This window comes from Macrotis lagotis, chromosome 7 (genome assembly GCF_037893015.1).
Source record: "Macrotis lagotis isolate mMagLag1 chromosome 7, bilby.v1.9.chrom.fasta, whole genome shotgun sequence".
In the NCBI taxonomy this organism is placed as follows: domain Eukaryota; kingdom Metazoa; phylum Chordata; class Mammalia; order Peramelemorphia; family Peramelidae; genus Macrotis; species Macrotis lagotis.
Window position 1 is genome coordinate 119285799 of NC_133664.1, and position 15151 is coordinate 119300949.

Genomic DNA, 15151 nt, shown 5'->3' on the forward strand with positions numbered 1-15151 from the left:
CCCAATTCTGCATTTACCCTTTTATCTTACTGATAAATTTGCCCAATTTAGAGAAATAAACATTAAAGTTATTTAACTACTACAGTTATTGTATCTTTTGGCAAATCAGTTAACTTTATTTTAATTAATTGAGATCCAATTTGGTGAACAATTTATAATTTCTTTCACAATAATATGTTTCAGCTGATGTTTTGAATTTTTGTCTTCATCTGACAGTTTAGTTGCAACTACTCTTACAATTTTAGATTCAAAGAGGCATAAATTTTGGCCCAGTTTCTTATTTTGATTTTCTTTGTTGCTTATTCAATTGTTCTATCCATTCACATTTTAGTTGTGATTTTCAGGTTTGTGCATTTCTCCACTGATTTCTTAAATATTGCCTTTTTTTAAAATCACTTCTTTTTTTTTAATGTAATTTTCCATGGTTAATTTGTTTTGAATTTACCCCCAGAAAGGCTTTCTTCTTAGTTGTGGTTCCTGAATGCTTACCTTTCCCCTACTTACTGATTTCTTCCTGTCCTTGGTTTTCTTTTTGTCCACTTTCTTTTCCTGTTTAATTATATGTTTAGTTCAAAATCTTCCCCTCCCTCCCACTTGTCATTTATTATAATTACTTTAAATTTATTTTGCTGTGTCTTTTTTTTCTAAGACCACTGGTTTTTTTTATTCCTTTATTATTTCTTTTTTACCCTTTCTGAATTTTAGTTATTTTTGTTCATATAAATACATATACATGTGTGTACATATACATTTATATGTATGTACACACACACACATTAATTATACTCTTATTTGTTCTTTAAACAATGTCAGAGACTTTTGACCACGATGGCAGAGAACTGAGGTCTCCTGGTTTCCCCTCAGAAAAAAAACATGAAAGAAACCTCTTCACAGAAATTCGATCAACAAACCCAGAAAGAGAAGCTGGGAGAAGAATATCTACCAAAAGGTCTGTCTCTGGGGAGGCTGGAGGCAGAGAACAGGGAGGCAGAGAACAGAGAGTCAGTGGGGGTGGGGTGAGACTAGAACTAACCCAACATCAGCCATGGAGACTTGAATGTGGGAGCCAGGGTCCAAGGCCTCAGAGTCTTTGGCCATGAGAGCGGAGGTCTGGGGAGCCCCAGCGGGGCTGGAGGAAAAGTTCCAGCACAGAGTTGCAGAGTATGGCTGGACATCAATCTGCTTGGCTTCAGGCCATGAGTTCCATATTTTCAGTGGAGCCCTCTTCCCAGAACAAAGATACTAACAGGACCCCCACCCCCACTCCCCCCCAGGATCAGATGGAGGCAGCAGAGTTCCCTCAGCTGAATAGGGAGACTAACAGTTTTGCCCCAGGGCCAAGCACACATCCTTTAAGGATAATTCCAACCCCCCTGCTCTCCTCACCCCCTCTGGGTCTAGTAAGAGGGCCTTAAATCAAGGTCAGAGACACTCCAGAGAAAGTAACTAGCACCCCCCTATGGGCCAGCCCACTTGGAATTATTAAAACCAGTGAGAAAAGCCTCTAGTTTTCAAAACCAAACCTCTGTGAGTCAGCCCCTCCCCCCCAACAAAAGATCCTAGGAAAATGAAGAAAGGCCAGTAAAAAGGGGAGCCCATTTAAAACTACTTTGAAGGTACAGATCCTAACCCAGAGAGACCTAGAACTTCTGAGGAGAATTTGAATTGGACTCCAGCCTAGAAAGACTTCCTAGAAGAAATCAGGAAAGAGTTTAAAAATCAATTGGAAAAATTGGGGAAAGAAACTCAAGAGAAAATTAATACCTTGCAAGACAAAAATTAACATCTCACAACAAGAAAACAACTCCAGGGAAAATACAATGGGACAAATACAAAAAGAAAATAATTCTTTCAAATACTCAATTGGACACATGCAAAAAGAAAATAATTATCTCAAAAGAACAAATGGAAAACTCCTTCAAAAACAGAACTGACCAATTGGAAATGGAGTTATAAAAGGTAAATGAAGAAAATTATTTCAGGGTGGTGGACCAGTGGAATAGACTAGGTGCAACAGCAGGAAATGATTATAATACTCTGCTGTTTAATAAACACAAAAAGTCTAGCTATTGGGATAAAAACTCTCCGATAAAAACTGCTGGAAAAATTGGAAGTTAGTATGGAAGAAACTTAGATTAGATCAACACCTCACACCCTATACCAAGATAAGATCCAAATGGATACAGGATTTAGATGTAAAAACAATACCATAAGCAAATTAGAAGATCAAGGACTAGTTTACCTGTCAAATCTATAGAAAGGCAAGCAGTTTTTGACCAAGGAAGAGATGGAGAACATCACTAAAAACAAACTAGATACTTTCAATTACATTAAATTAAAAAGCTTTTGAACAGACAAAACCACTGTAACCAAGATCAAAAGAAATGAAGTAAACTGGGAAACAAACTCTACAACTAATGTTTCTGACAAAGGATTCATTTCTAAAATATACAGAGAACTAAGTCTTATTTAAAAAAAAAAAGTCATTCCCCAACTGACAAATGGTCAAAGGATATGCAAAGACAATTTACAGATGAGGAGATAAAAACAATCCATAGTTATATGAAAAATTGCTCTAAATCATTATTTATTAGAAATGCGAATTAGAGCTTCTCTGAGATACCACCTCATACCTCTCAGACTGGCCAATATGACCAGAAAGGCTAAGGATCATTGTTGGAAAGGTTGTGGGAAATCTGGAACATTATTACATTGTTGGTGGAGCTGTGAACTCATCCAACCTTTCTGGAGAGCAATCTGGAATTATGGCCAAAGGGTAACAAAATTATGCATATCCTTTGATTCAACAATACCTCTACTGGGTCTATACCCTGAAGAGATGATGAAAAAAGGGTAAAAACATCACTTGTACAAAAATATTCACAGCAGCCCTGTTTGTGGTGATTAAGAATTGGAAATTAAGTAAATGTCCTTCAATTGGGGAAGTGCTTAGCAAACTGTGGTATATATATATGTATGTCATGGAACACTATTGTTCTATTAGAAACCAGGAGGGATGGGAATTCAGGGAAGCCTGGAGGGATTTGCATGAACTGATGCTGAATGAGATGAGCAGAACCAGAAAAACACTGTATGCCCTAACAGCATCATAGGAGTGATGATCAACCTCGATGGATACGCTTATTTCATCAGTGCAACAATCAGGGACAATTTGGGGCTGTCTGCAATGGAAAATACCATCAGTATCCAGAGAAACAACTGTGGAGTTGGAATGAAGACCAAGGACTATTAGATTTAATTTAGAAAAAAACTGATATCTTATTGCCTGATCTTGCTATCTCTTATACTTTATGTTTCTCCCTTAAGGATATTATTTCTGTCTCATAACATTCAATTTGGATAGATGTATACCATGGAAAAAATGTAAAGACTGATAAATTGCCTTCTGTGGGGGGTGAGGGGAGGGAAGTAAGATTAGGGGGAAAATTGTAAGACTCAAAATAAATAAAATATTAAAAAAAAAGATTCAGCAGCAAGAGCTAGAAAACGAAACCCAATTCTAAATAACTTCAGACATTAGACTCAGAAACTTTATGAAAACATTTCTCTCACAAATAAAATCAGATTTTAAAAACTGTACAAATATCAACTGCTCATGGATAAGCTAAGATAATATAATAAAAGTGACAATTCTATCTAAATTGTGCCCTACCAATCATAATTTCAAAAAATTACTTCATAATGAGTTAGAAAAAAATGTTAAATAAATTCATTTGAAGAAATAAAAAGTCAAGAAATTCCAGGGATTTAATGAAAAAAAAGTACAAAAAGAAGGTGGCTTAGCCCTACAAGATCTAAAATTATATAATAAAGCATGAGTCATCAAAACTGTCTGGTACTGACTAAGAAATAGAGTGGTGGACTAGTGGAATGGACTAGATGCAATAGCAGGAAATGATTATAGTAATCTGCTGTTTGATAAACCGAAAGAGTACAGCTATTGGGATAAAAACTCTTTCTTCGATAAAAAGTGATGGGAAAATTCCAAGTTAATATAGCAGAAACTTGGATTAGATCAATACCTTTCACCCTATACCAAGATAAAATCAAGAGGGATACAGGATTAAGACATAAATGGCAATATTATAAGCAAACTAGGAGATCAAGGAATAGTTTACCTATCAGATCTATGGAAAGGGAAGCAGTTTATGACCAAGGAAGAAATGGAGAACATTATTAAAAGCAAACTATAGACAATTTTAATTACATTAAATTAGAAAGCTTTTATATAGACAAAACCAAACAGAAATGTAGTAAAAGGGGAACTAATTTTTACAACTAGTATTTCTGACAAAGGACTCATTTCTAAAACATACAGAGACCCAATTCAAATTTATATAACAAAAAGCCATTCCTCAATTGAGAAATGGTCAAAGAATATACGGAAGCATTTTACTGATGATGAAATCAAACCAATACATAGTCATATGAAAAACTGCTCTAAATCATTACTGACTAGAGAAATGTAAATTAAAGCATCTCTGAGGTATCAACTCATACCTCTCATGCTGGCCAATATAACCTTTAATTTTTTTTATTTTAGTTTTTTTCTTTTTCGCAAGGCAATGGGGTTAGTGACTTGCCCAAAGTCACACAGCTAGGTAAGTATTATATGTCAGACTAGATTTGAACTCAAGTCTTCCTCAGGTCAGTGCTCTATCCACTGTACCAGCTAGTTTCCTCTACCTTTAATTTTTTTTAAAACAAAAATGTTATCTTATGTAATTTTGCCATCACTTGTGTTTTATTTTTTTTTCCTTAAGGATATGATTTCTCTATAAACACCCTCAATTTATACCAATGTACAGCATGGAAACAATGTAAAGACTAACATATTACCTTCTGTTGAGGGTGGGGGGGATGGAAACAAGATTAGGGGGACAACTGTAATATGCAAAAATAAATAAATAAATTGTAGAAAAAATGTCAAATGGAAATAGCATCTATTGGTGGAAATTACCCTGTTTCCCAAATTTTTCAGTCTAGTCTGATCCCTTGCCTCTACTATAAACAACATCTTCAAAATAGTCATGCTAACTCATTACTGGACTCTAAGGCCTTTCTCTCCATGTCTCACCATCCAAGTACCGGCTGCCCTTTCGCTGGAATGGGATATGACACATGGGAATCCAATACTGAGGTAAAGAAGTCTCTCACTGCATAACATTCCTGATCTCCCCACCCCCCGCCATGTTAAAGCCATGATGAGATTCCTGTATTCTACTGTAGGGATACATTGCTTCCCCCATAAGGGAATAAGAACACTCTCTAGTGCATCCTACTGATACTAATCTCTCCTTTCTACCATTCTCCTATTCTCCCTTGACTATTAACCACCCGAACCCCTTTATCAAAAGCCTATAGGAATCACATGCTTTCTCTATTTAGGTCATAGAACTGGAAAGGATGCATGCAATTTCACTAAAAACAAAAATAAAACCATTGAAATCTACTCAGGGAATTCATTTCTCCTAGTTAAGTCCAATTTAAGTCTGTCTCTGTATTCTTTCATAATTCGTTGAAATTTCTCCTTATTCATTCTTTTTATCCTACATATCAATCCTTCTCATTCTCTTTTAAGCAAATGTACAAGATTACTGATTTTGTTACTCTTTCTTTTCTTGATACATTGCTCAGGTTCATGGTTTCTAGTGAAGGAATGTCTCAAATCGGATTTTTTTCCCTCTTATAACTTTCAAAATTCATTATTAGATTTAGATTTTCACAGTAAATAATTTTACAGTAAATCCAACTTGAGTAACATCACAGGATATTCAGAATACATTATTTCATTCCCTTCTGAAACTGCTTGTGATTATAGAATATTCCTGTTATTCAAATTTCCTTTCCTTTTCAATTGAATATTTTTCTCTTGTTTACTTGCAAAAACCACTCTATGTCTCTGAGTACAGGACATTTCTCTAGCAACAACCTATGTATTCTTTCTACTGATATTTTGTTGTCCAAATTTTGAAGGTCTGAAATAGTCTTCTTACTTGTTTCCTGAAATATTAGCACTCAGGTTTTTTTTGTGAAATTATTCTTCTAAAAGATATGCCATTCATGTGTTGTTGAAAAATTAATTAGAAAACATGAAGATTCTGTTTATTTTTATTTAGAAAACATTTAAATCCTTTTTTTCAGCAGCAAAAAATTTGTTTGAAAATATCTTCCAAATTATAATTGTTTCCTATTATCATAAGCTAATATTTTAGTGCACATTTTGTGAATCTACGTGGTCTGGCTTCTACTTGCCTCACTTAAGCCTCAATGTTCATATGACTTTTCTGAGGCCTTGACCATGTCACTTTTCTTTCTTTTTTTTTTTTTGCAAGGCAAACGGGGTTAAGTGGCTTGCCCAAGGCCACAGGGCTAGGTAATTATTAAGTGTCTGAGACCAGATTTGAACCCAGGTACTCCTGACTCCAGGGCTGGTGCTTTATCCACTACGCCACCTAGCCACCCCTCACTTTTCTTTTGAAATTGTAATTTTCTACTTGATAAAATGAAGGGCTTCAATTACAACGTAGATTTTTAATTTAGGGTCTATGAATTTTTTATTTCTAATATCCAATAACTGGATTTCAATAAAAGTGAGTTCAGTTCTTTTATAACATTTTATTCTATGCATTTAAGGACATCATTATGAGAAAAGGTCTTATTGGCTTTACAAAAATAGCAAAAGAAATTATCCAAAACACAAATATAAGTTTAAAAGATAGGTGATTCCTAAGGTCCTCTACAGTTCTAACATGTTTTTTTCTGACAGAATGACTTTACAATCTATTTTAGCAATTCTTCAAAAAGTCTCTATTTGTTATAGAGTTTACCTCACTACCCACATTTAAGTAGACTTCTCCATAGTCAAATGGGAAGAAATTGTTAGTAACAATCAACAGACAGTTATTAAGTCTCTTGGTGGTACTTGGTGTACAAATACAAAAGTGAAATGACCTCAGCACCTAGCTATTAAAAATAACTAATTAAAATAGGAAATTTTTCCTGCTTCTAGTGCTCAGTGTTGCACTCATGTTTCCCCAGTCTATGTCTGTCTCCATGGAGTGGTATCCAACATTCTGCCCAACAACCAAAGGTACCTTTTTAGCTGTTTGATATGACTATAGTTTGTACTGTTGCCCTAAACACAAAATTCCTGAGTTATGACTCTGCTACTGCTAGCAAGAAAAAAATCCATGTTAAAAAAAAAAAAAGTTCACAGCAGAGTAATTTGTAAAATCAAAAAGCTGGCAAAGAAAAATATGTGCACAAAGCCTGAAGAACAGCTGAACAAATTATGTGGCATTGGAATTGAATGGAATGTGACTGTGTCACAAGGAATTAAGAATATGACTAATAAACATGAAAAGTTATATGAAGTAGAAGAAAGCAAAAAAACCCATATATATATATATATGATGATTGCAATCAATATAATTAAAAGAGAGATAAAACAAAACTAATTTTAAAAAAGTCAAAGTCAGAATCATAGCACCAATGTTAAGAGACATTTCTTTCTATTATTAAGTGAACATACTCAAAACCCTGCAAATTAAAAAAAAATTACAAAATAAGGCAATAATAATGTTGAAAAAGACACAGTGGGAATATGGGCACTCTGGTGCATGGTTGGTGGAGTTGCAAATTGGTACAACTGTTTTAGAAAGCAATTTGAAATTATGTAAATAAAATGACTAAAATGCCCATGTTTTCACTCAAAAGATTCTATTATTAGATTTATACCCCCAAAGAGGTTATTAAAAGAAAAGTCCTTATATATGCCAAAATATCATTTATAGCAAAGTAGATGCCCCCCAAAAAGGAAAATGACTTAACAAATTATGGAACATAAATGTAATTGAATATTATTATCATGCTATTAAGAAATGATGACTACGATGAATATAGAGAAGCATAAAAATTTTCATGAAATAAGCAGAGGCAAGAAAAATATGTAAAATGACTACAACAATGTAAATGGAAAGAAGAAAAGAGAATGCTGAAAAATTATAAAAAACAATCATAGCTAAAAAGAACTAAGAAGATACCCATTCCATTGTGGAGGTCCATAGATGTAGTATGTTGCAAATATATTCAGACTTTTTCTATTCATTAAGCTGTTTTATTCATTTTTTCCCCTTTTTCCATTTAAAATATTATTTGTTCTATCAAATGGCTCTCTGGGGAAGGGAAGAAAGAGGGAATGAAAAAAAACAGGAAATTTTGGTGGTGATAAATAAAAAGATATCAATAAAAAAATTTTTAAAAATTATAATCTTATTGCCTGTTTTAGAGAATATGCTTTGTTGTAAAGATATTTGTTGAATAGAATCTGCCACAAAAAAATGCACAAATATTTGGGAAGATTATAAATGAATATTTAAAAGAGTAGGCATCAGAAAACCAAAAAAGCTTCAGGAAAGTGACAACATTTTTATATAAACACAGACACACACACACAAACACACACACACACACAGACACACAACATTAGATTCTCAATAAAGATACTTATATGTATATGCATATAAATAAAAATATAAAGATAAAAGGAATAAATATCAAACTTTGTCAGAGAAATTACATTTTATGCTTCGTGAAGTTTCAATGCTAGATTTCTGGACTTGTTATTTAAAAAAAAATACAAAATACTACTAAAAATCACAAAATTCTTAAGGATAACTATTACACACCTATCCTAACCTCTTTTAGTACAACCATCAATCTGCAAGTCCAGAAAGCCCCACATATTCAGTAGATTTTAGAGGAGAGTAATAGTGTCTGCAAACTCTCCCTTAGGATACAAAAACCTTTTATCGAAAACAAGTTATAAAGATCTCTGTGGTCAAAGCAGATTATGGTAGAAAGATGGCCATCTATTGTAACTGCAAATATATACTATGTTTTTTTTTACAAATTAATTCTGGAAAAATGTCTTTTTCTTTACTAGAACTATATAGTAAATTCGTACATATTCAAGGATTCTTTTTATGTTAACAAAAAGTAAGAAATAAACTTAGGAATTTTCATATCCTTTCTATTCTCAGAAAATTCATTTTATATCTTCCTCAATCAAGACAATCAAAATCAAGAGCAATAAAATTTCTTACCCATCCCAGAGTCTTTTTTGGTGCCATCTGATATGATGTCCACATGATCACTGTCTACATCATAACTGAAGAAATCATTCAAGTAGGTTTTTGATCGCTGACCACCAAATACATATAAGCAACGATTTTTCTGAAAATTTAAAAAAAACAGGGAAAGACAAGAGAGAAGAAAGATGTGATGTAGCACAACAGCTGAAGATCAGTTCAGATTTACTCTTTAATGACCAGACCTTTAAGAAGCTATTTCAAATTGTTTGAGAAGTAGTTCTACCTAGTGAGCTTTGAGTTGAAAGTGCAGAGGCTTGAATTATATAGGGACAATTCTTACATTTTTATACTTAAGAGAGCAAAGCAGACGGGGGAACACAACTCTTAAAGAGTCAGGAGGAGACTGGGTTCAAGTTCTGCAATATTGTCTGAATGACTGTGGATGAACTAGTTACAGTTTCTCACCATCCTAGGCAACTCTTTACATGCTATACATGCAGCAGGAATTCCCCCTCAAGACTATAAACAAAAATCTTAAGAGGGAGAGCAAGAAGAGCAATAGTGAAAATAATTAGAGGAACAGAAAATTTACTCTTCCTTCCCATTAGCATAAAGGTGTGAGTTGCCTTAGCAATAAGATGGAGAAGGGAAATAGTTTCTATATTAAGATGTGTAAAAGTGAAGTTTAATTTAATAATCCCTAACTGTAGAAATGGAAAATGCTATCTAACTAGAAATCTTTTGGTTGGCAGTTAAGATCCCACATAATCAAAAAAATGAACTGACTGAATAAATGGAACTTTTTTCATTCTCATTACTAGAATAGAAGCCAAAATCAAAGAAAAAATCACAGTTGCATCCATTATTTAAATGAACATTAAAAAAGGAATTTTTAATTTTGCTGTCCAAAATGAAATAGATTCTACCTTTTTTTGACTAAAGTGAAACAAACATTACAGATTTTATATTATAATCTCAATTGTCCTTACTGAGTGGAAAAGCATGCAGTGTCCTATTCGGGACTGGATGTCTTCAGGTCCAGCATTACAGGAATCCTCACGAAGAAGTTTCCATGTTTGACATTGGCAGTTAAAAGCAAACAAACCACTGAATTGAGGTTCACTGGCTCTACTGTCATCTACACTGCCATTACAAGTCAAAATTCTTCCACCAAAAGTATAGATCATATGTTTTTCAGAATCCATACACATCTGCATGAAGAAAATAAATTTATTTTAGTATGTTTTTGCTAACATGTTAAGCTGTTAACATGATTATGCATACTTTTTAGAATTTCGGAGACCCTGTGGTTTGATTTTAAAGATTCATAGAAACCAACAAAGAATGTCAAGAATAACAAAAATATTAAAAACACTTTAATAAAGACAATGGCTGCTTTTAAAATATTGCCCCAGATTTCATTTTTTTCCAGTGGAAGCTAAATATTAAATTAAAAGCTAATAGTAGTTGGGGTGGCTAGGTGGCGTAGTGGATAAAGCACTGGCTTTGGAGTCAGGAGTACCTGGATTCAAATCTGGTCTCCGACATTTAATAATTACCTAGCTGTGTGGCCTTGGGCAAGCCACTTAACCCCATTTGCCTTGCAAAAACCTAAAAAAAAAAAAAAAGCTAATAGTAAAAAACTAAATATTTTCTCCAAGTTATACAATAGCTTTTGTCAAAAGCAATAGAAGCTACTGACATAATTGAAGCCAAGTACTTCATAATTCCTTTAATCATTTTATACTCAAATTTATTTTTCAACTGTCTTGGGCTACCACCTACTTGGGTTTAGTACTACCAATTCTAACAGTTTCCATTTGTTTGCCATTTAACTTACAAACCACTTTCTTTACAGTGTGAGGTAATACAGATATAACTATATCAGAGGTTCTTCAATTTAGAACTGAAAGGGGACCTCAAAGGCCATCTAATCTCATTTCCTCATCTTATAGATGGTTCTAAGAGCTGGTCCCTAAAAGGAAGACTGAAAGTTATAATTTTTTACAGTATGACTAATTTTAGGTCCTTTTAAGACATTCTCATTGCAGGTTATTTTGAAATGATTTACAATTCATATTTAAAAAATAACCTTATATCTCTATACTAGTTGTCTCCCACCCCACTCCACCCCCACTAAAGAGAGAGATTAGCTAAATATCATAAGGTTTTAAGGGTTATTTTCATATGACTCCAAATCAGAAAAAAAATTCTTTCTCCAAGTATTTACAAGCTAAAATTTGAGAATGGAAGGTAGATCTAAGGGTCAAGTATTGTGTGGGGAACTTAAATTTGAAATTTAAATTGGGCATAAAAAATTCTTCCCAAACTTTATGTCTGTCTCTGTCTGTCTGTCTGTCTGTCTGTCTCTCTCTCTCTGTCTCTCTCTGTCTCTCCCCCCCCCCCCAACCACTACACTGAAAACATTAGCACTCAGCACCATGGCCTCACTTAAGAGGTACTTAATGAATATTCACTTAGTGACTGATTGATTGAGAAGAAGCAAATACAGAGACAGACCCCTGAATTTGGAGTTAGAGGACATGTATTCAAATCTCAACCTGGCTACTAAACTTCACTTACTGTCCTTAATCAAAGCACTTCATCACTCGGGACCTCAAGAGGGTTGGAACTGATGAGAAAATATCTAGGCTAGGTATTTTATAATTGCTACCTTGTTTGATCTTCACAACCTGCAATTGAAGCTAAGTACCGTTAGTGTCACCATTCTATAATAAGGAAACTGAGGCAAACAGAGGTGAAGTGAGTAAGGTCACACAGTCAGGTCTTCTTGAGGCCCAGGCCCAGCCCAGCCCTCTATCCACCAGGTATTGATTGGATGTCTCTAATTTTAAATTAATTATCCTAAATAATTAAATATTTTTTAAAGTCCCAGCATCTTCTACCCAGGTCACTGACTTCTTTGCCTCCTCTTTCTTTTCTTTCTACCCTCTAAGGTGGGTAGGAATTCCCAAAGCTTTGTAGGACATGGGCAGGTCCAAGCTCCATTACCCAGGAGAGGTCTTACTTATGTGTCCACAATTTTATCAAGATTCAGATAATCCTCACACCCAGGGAGTAGGGGTTCACACACAGCAACCTCAATCCACCCATTCATGTAGCTGGACGAGCACAAGTTCATATAAGTCACCAAGACCACTGAGGGTTCTGGAGATTTCACAGAAAGTGGATCAAGGAAGCGATCCCCCATCATGCTCTGCTCTCACCAAACCACATGTAGAGTCCTGAGTTCAGCATTTTGCATACTGCTTTCAATCAATTAGTAAATATTTTAAAAGTTTCTACTCTGTGCTAGGCACTAGGAAAACAAAGAAGCAAAAGACAGCTCCTGTGCATAAAGGTTACAATTGAACATTTTAACAGTAATGTTGCCAAAACAATGTATCTGAAGGAAGCCAACAAGGATAGGTACAAAAAAGAAAGAGGTGTGAAAGCTTAGTACATCCAACAGAGAGAGATAGATGTGTGTGACTATGACTTAGCCTGAAAAGAAGTAGAATTAGGAACAATGATGAGAGGGAAAAGCAGATTTTGGCTAATGAAGGAAAAACTGTTTTTTTTTTACAGAAGTGGAATGAGCTACCTTAAAAAATGTTCAGTCACCCATTTTTGGAGGATTTAGTATAGAAGTCGGAGGATCAATTATAAAGGATATTATGGAAAAAGAGGAGATTTGTACTTAGGGGTTCTAGCCTAGATGATCTTCTATTATATGATTTTTTAAAAAAAATCTAATGTACCTATGCAATCTCTCTTTTACATACACAAACACCCATACATACACCAAGAGAGTAGATACAGGTTACAGAGATAGAATTAAAATGGCACTTTTCAGATGTCATACCCAGTGCTCTCAAATACTCTTGTAATACTCTTTCCTGATATTATAATTTAATGTATTTATAATACTTTAATGAGTTATGTTATATAATTATAGCATTTAATTATATTTTCACTTGTGATTTAATTATTCCCTGTTCATAAGTCAATTATTTACATGGAACTGTAAAAATGCTATGGACATCAAGACAAATGAGACTATTCTCAAAAAATTTCCTTTGAACTGTAGGGATCTAATTTGGCTACAAATCAATAATTACAAGGAAGGAGGAAGCCCTAATAATTCAAGGTATTAGGGAAGACTTCATGGAAGGGATGCCACCTAAGTATATCTTGAGGAAGGATAAAGATTCAAGAAAGTAGAAAAGATGAAAAGTAATTAGAGAAAGGAAACAAGATGACACTCAAAGATGATCATACTCTTGATGTTGAAATAACCCACAAGTGTTCCATTTCTATGTTTATGAATGTTGACATTCATCTTCCCCTATGCCTTATTATCTCCAATTTCATATTTACCATAATGTCCCATCCCAAAGACCTCAGATCTTCTACTCAAACACTAGTCATACTCTTCTGCATTCTCTAATGTGGATTATCTAATTCAATTTTATATTATCGTATTCATTTTAATCTCTTGCCTCCTTATAATATAGCTGGTCTTACCCTACAAAGCCTCAGTCTTTGATTACTTCCACATATGTATTACAGAATAAAGCTGAAGAAAATCATGAAATAATGCTGATTGAATGTACTACAAATATATTTTACATAATTTCACTACATCAAGGCAAAACTTTTACAACTTTTCTCATCGATTCACTTTTCTGCTCACCACAGGAGCAATTATTACAAAGCCTTTTCATCCCTCATCAAACTTCCTATTTTATCCTTACATCTTGCTTTATGATTCAAAGAAAAAAAAAACTGAAATCCCTCACTGAAAGCTCTCTCTTCTTCTACTCTCATCTCCCATCACTCAAATGGAGTCTGTCACTATTTCCTTCCTAATCTTGTCTCATGACTTTGCCAGGGCTAACTTTTTACATATCTTTTTGATTTCCTAATAACTTCTATAGCAGATTATCTTTCCATTATCCCCACTTTCTCTTCTATTTATTTATCTACTGGTTTGCTACCCACACATCCTTATCTCTTGCACCATAAAAAAAAAAGAAAAGGAAAAGAAAATCTTACTTATCCATGTTAGTTAGTTATCTCCAGTTAAACATCTTGAGAAAAATATCTACATTTGGTGTCCATTAGTTCTTCTCTTCTAAATCTACAATCTGAGTTCTAGCAATTATACAACTGAAACTTTTCTCTCAGTCACCAAAGATCTCCTAATGGACACATTTAAAGATCTTTTCAAAATCCTCATTCTTCTTTAGATCGCCTCTTCTCATGGGTTCTTTTCTCTAAGTTTTCATGATACTGTTCTCTTTTCCTACCTGTCTGACCATTCCTACTCAAGTCTCCTTTGCCAGATCTTCCTCCAGGTTTCATTTACTAATGACAAGTATCCTTCAAGCTTCTGATCTGAACTATTTTCTCTTCTTCTCTCTCTCTCTCTCTCTCTCTCTCTCTCTCTCTCTCTCTCTCTCTCTCTCTCTCACTTGGTTGATCCCTTCGGTTCACTATGTAGAGGATACTGCATGTCCAATAGCCTCTTTTAGACATCTTGAACTGGATGTTCCCCAGGCATATCAAACTCAACCTATATAAAACAGAATTCATTATTGTTTCCTCGAAACCTTCCCCTCTTCTGAAACTCCTTATATTCAGGTCAAATGCACTAACCATCCTTGCAGTCACTCAAACTTGCAATCCAAGTATGTCATCCGTGAATTTTCACTTGTATTTATCCCACACCCAACCTCTTTCCAAGTCTTGTAACTTCTGTCACAACAACTCTCATATTTTCTTCCCATTCTGTCACTACTCTGTCTTCTTGTGCCCTCATGCTGGAACTATTCCAATAAATTCTAACTGGTGACTCTGTCTCATATCTCCTCTCATTCCAATCTCTTTTCCATTCAGCTAATAAGGTGACTTTACTAAAGCACAGTTCTGGCCATGTCATGTCTCTTCTCAATAAATTCAATAAATACCTTGCTAGATCAAATATAAAATTTAGTGTTTAGTTTTTAAAGTCCTTCATAACCTTCTATATT

The 15151-nt window shown here is 34.3% G+C and overlaps 1 protein-coding gene across 11 annotated transcripts in view; it reads right to left on the bottom strand.

Moving 5' to 3' along the window:
- Positions 1-15151, bottom strand: part of MKLN1 (muskelin 1) — a 377184-nt gene that overhangs the window by 62449 nt on the left and 299584 nt on the right. For all 11 annotated transcript variants that reach the window (XR_012470079.1, XM_074193675.1, XM_074193674.1 and 8 more), the window contains 2 exons: positions 10106-10327; positions 9129-9258 (listed from right to left, as the gene is read on the bottom strand). Coding sequence is in view for 10 of the 11 variants with exons in the window: in XM_074193675.1 (XP_074049776.1) it covers positions 9129-9258; positions 10106-10327 (352 nt within the window). In the remaining variant the exon portion in view is untranslated. The remainder of the gene's footprint in view (positions 1-9128; positions 9259-10105; positions 10328-15151) is intronic.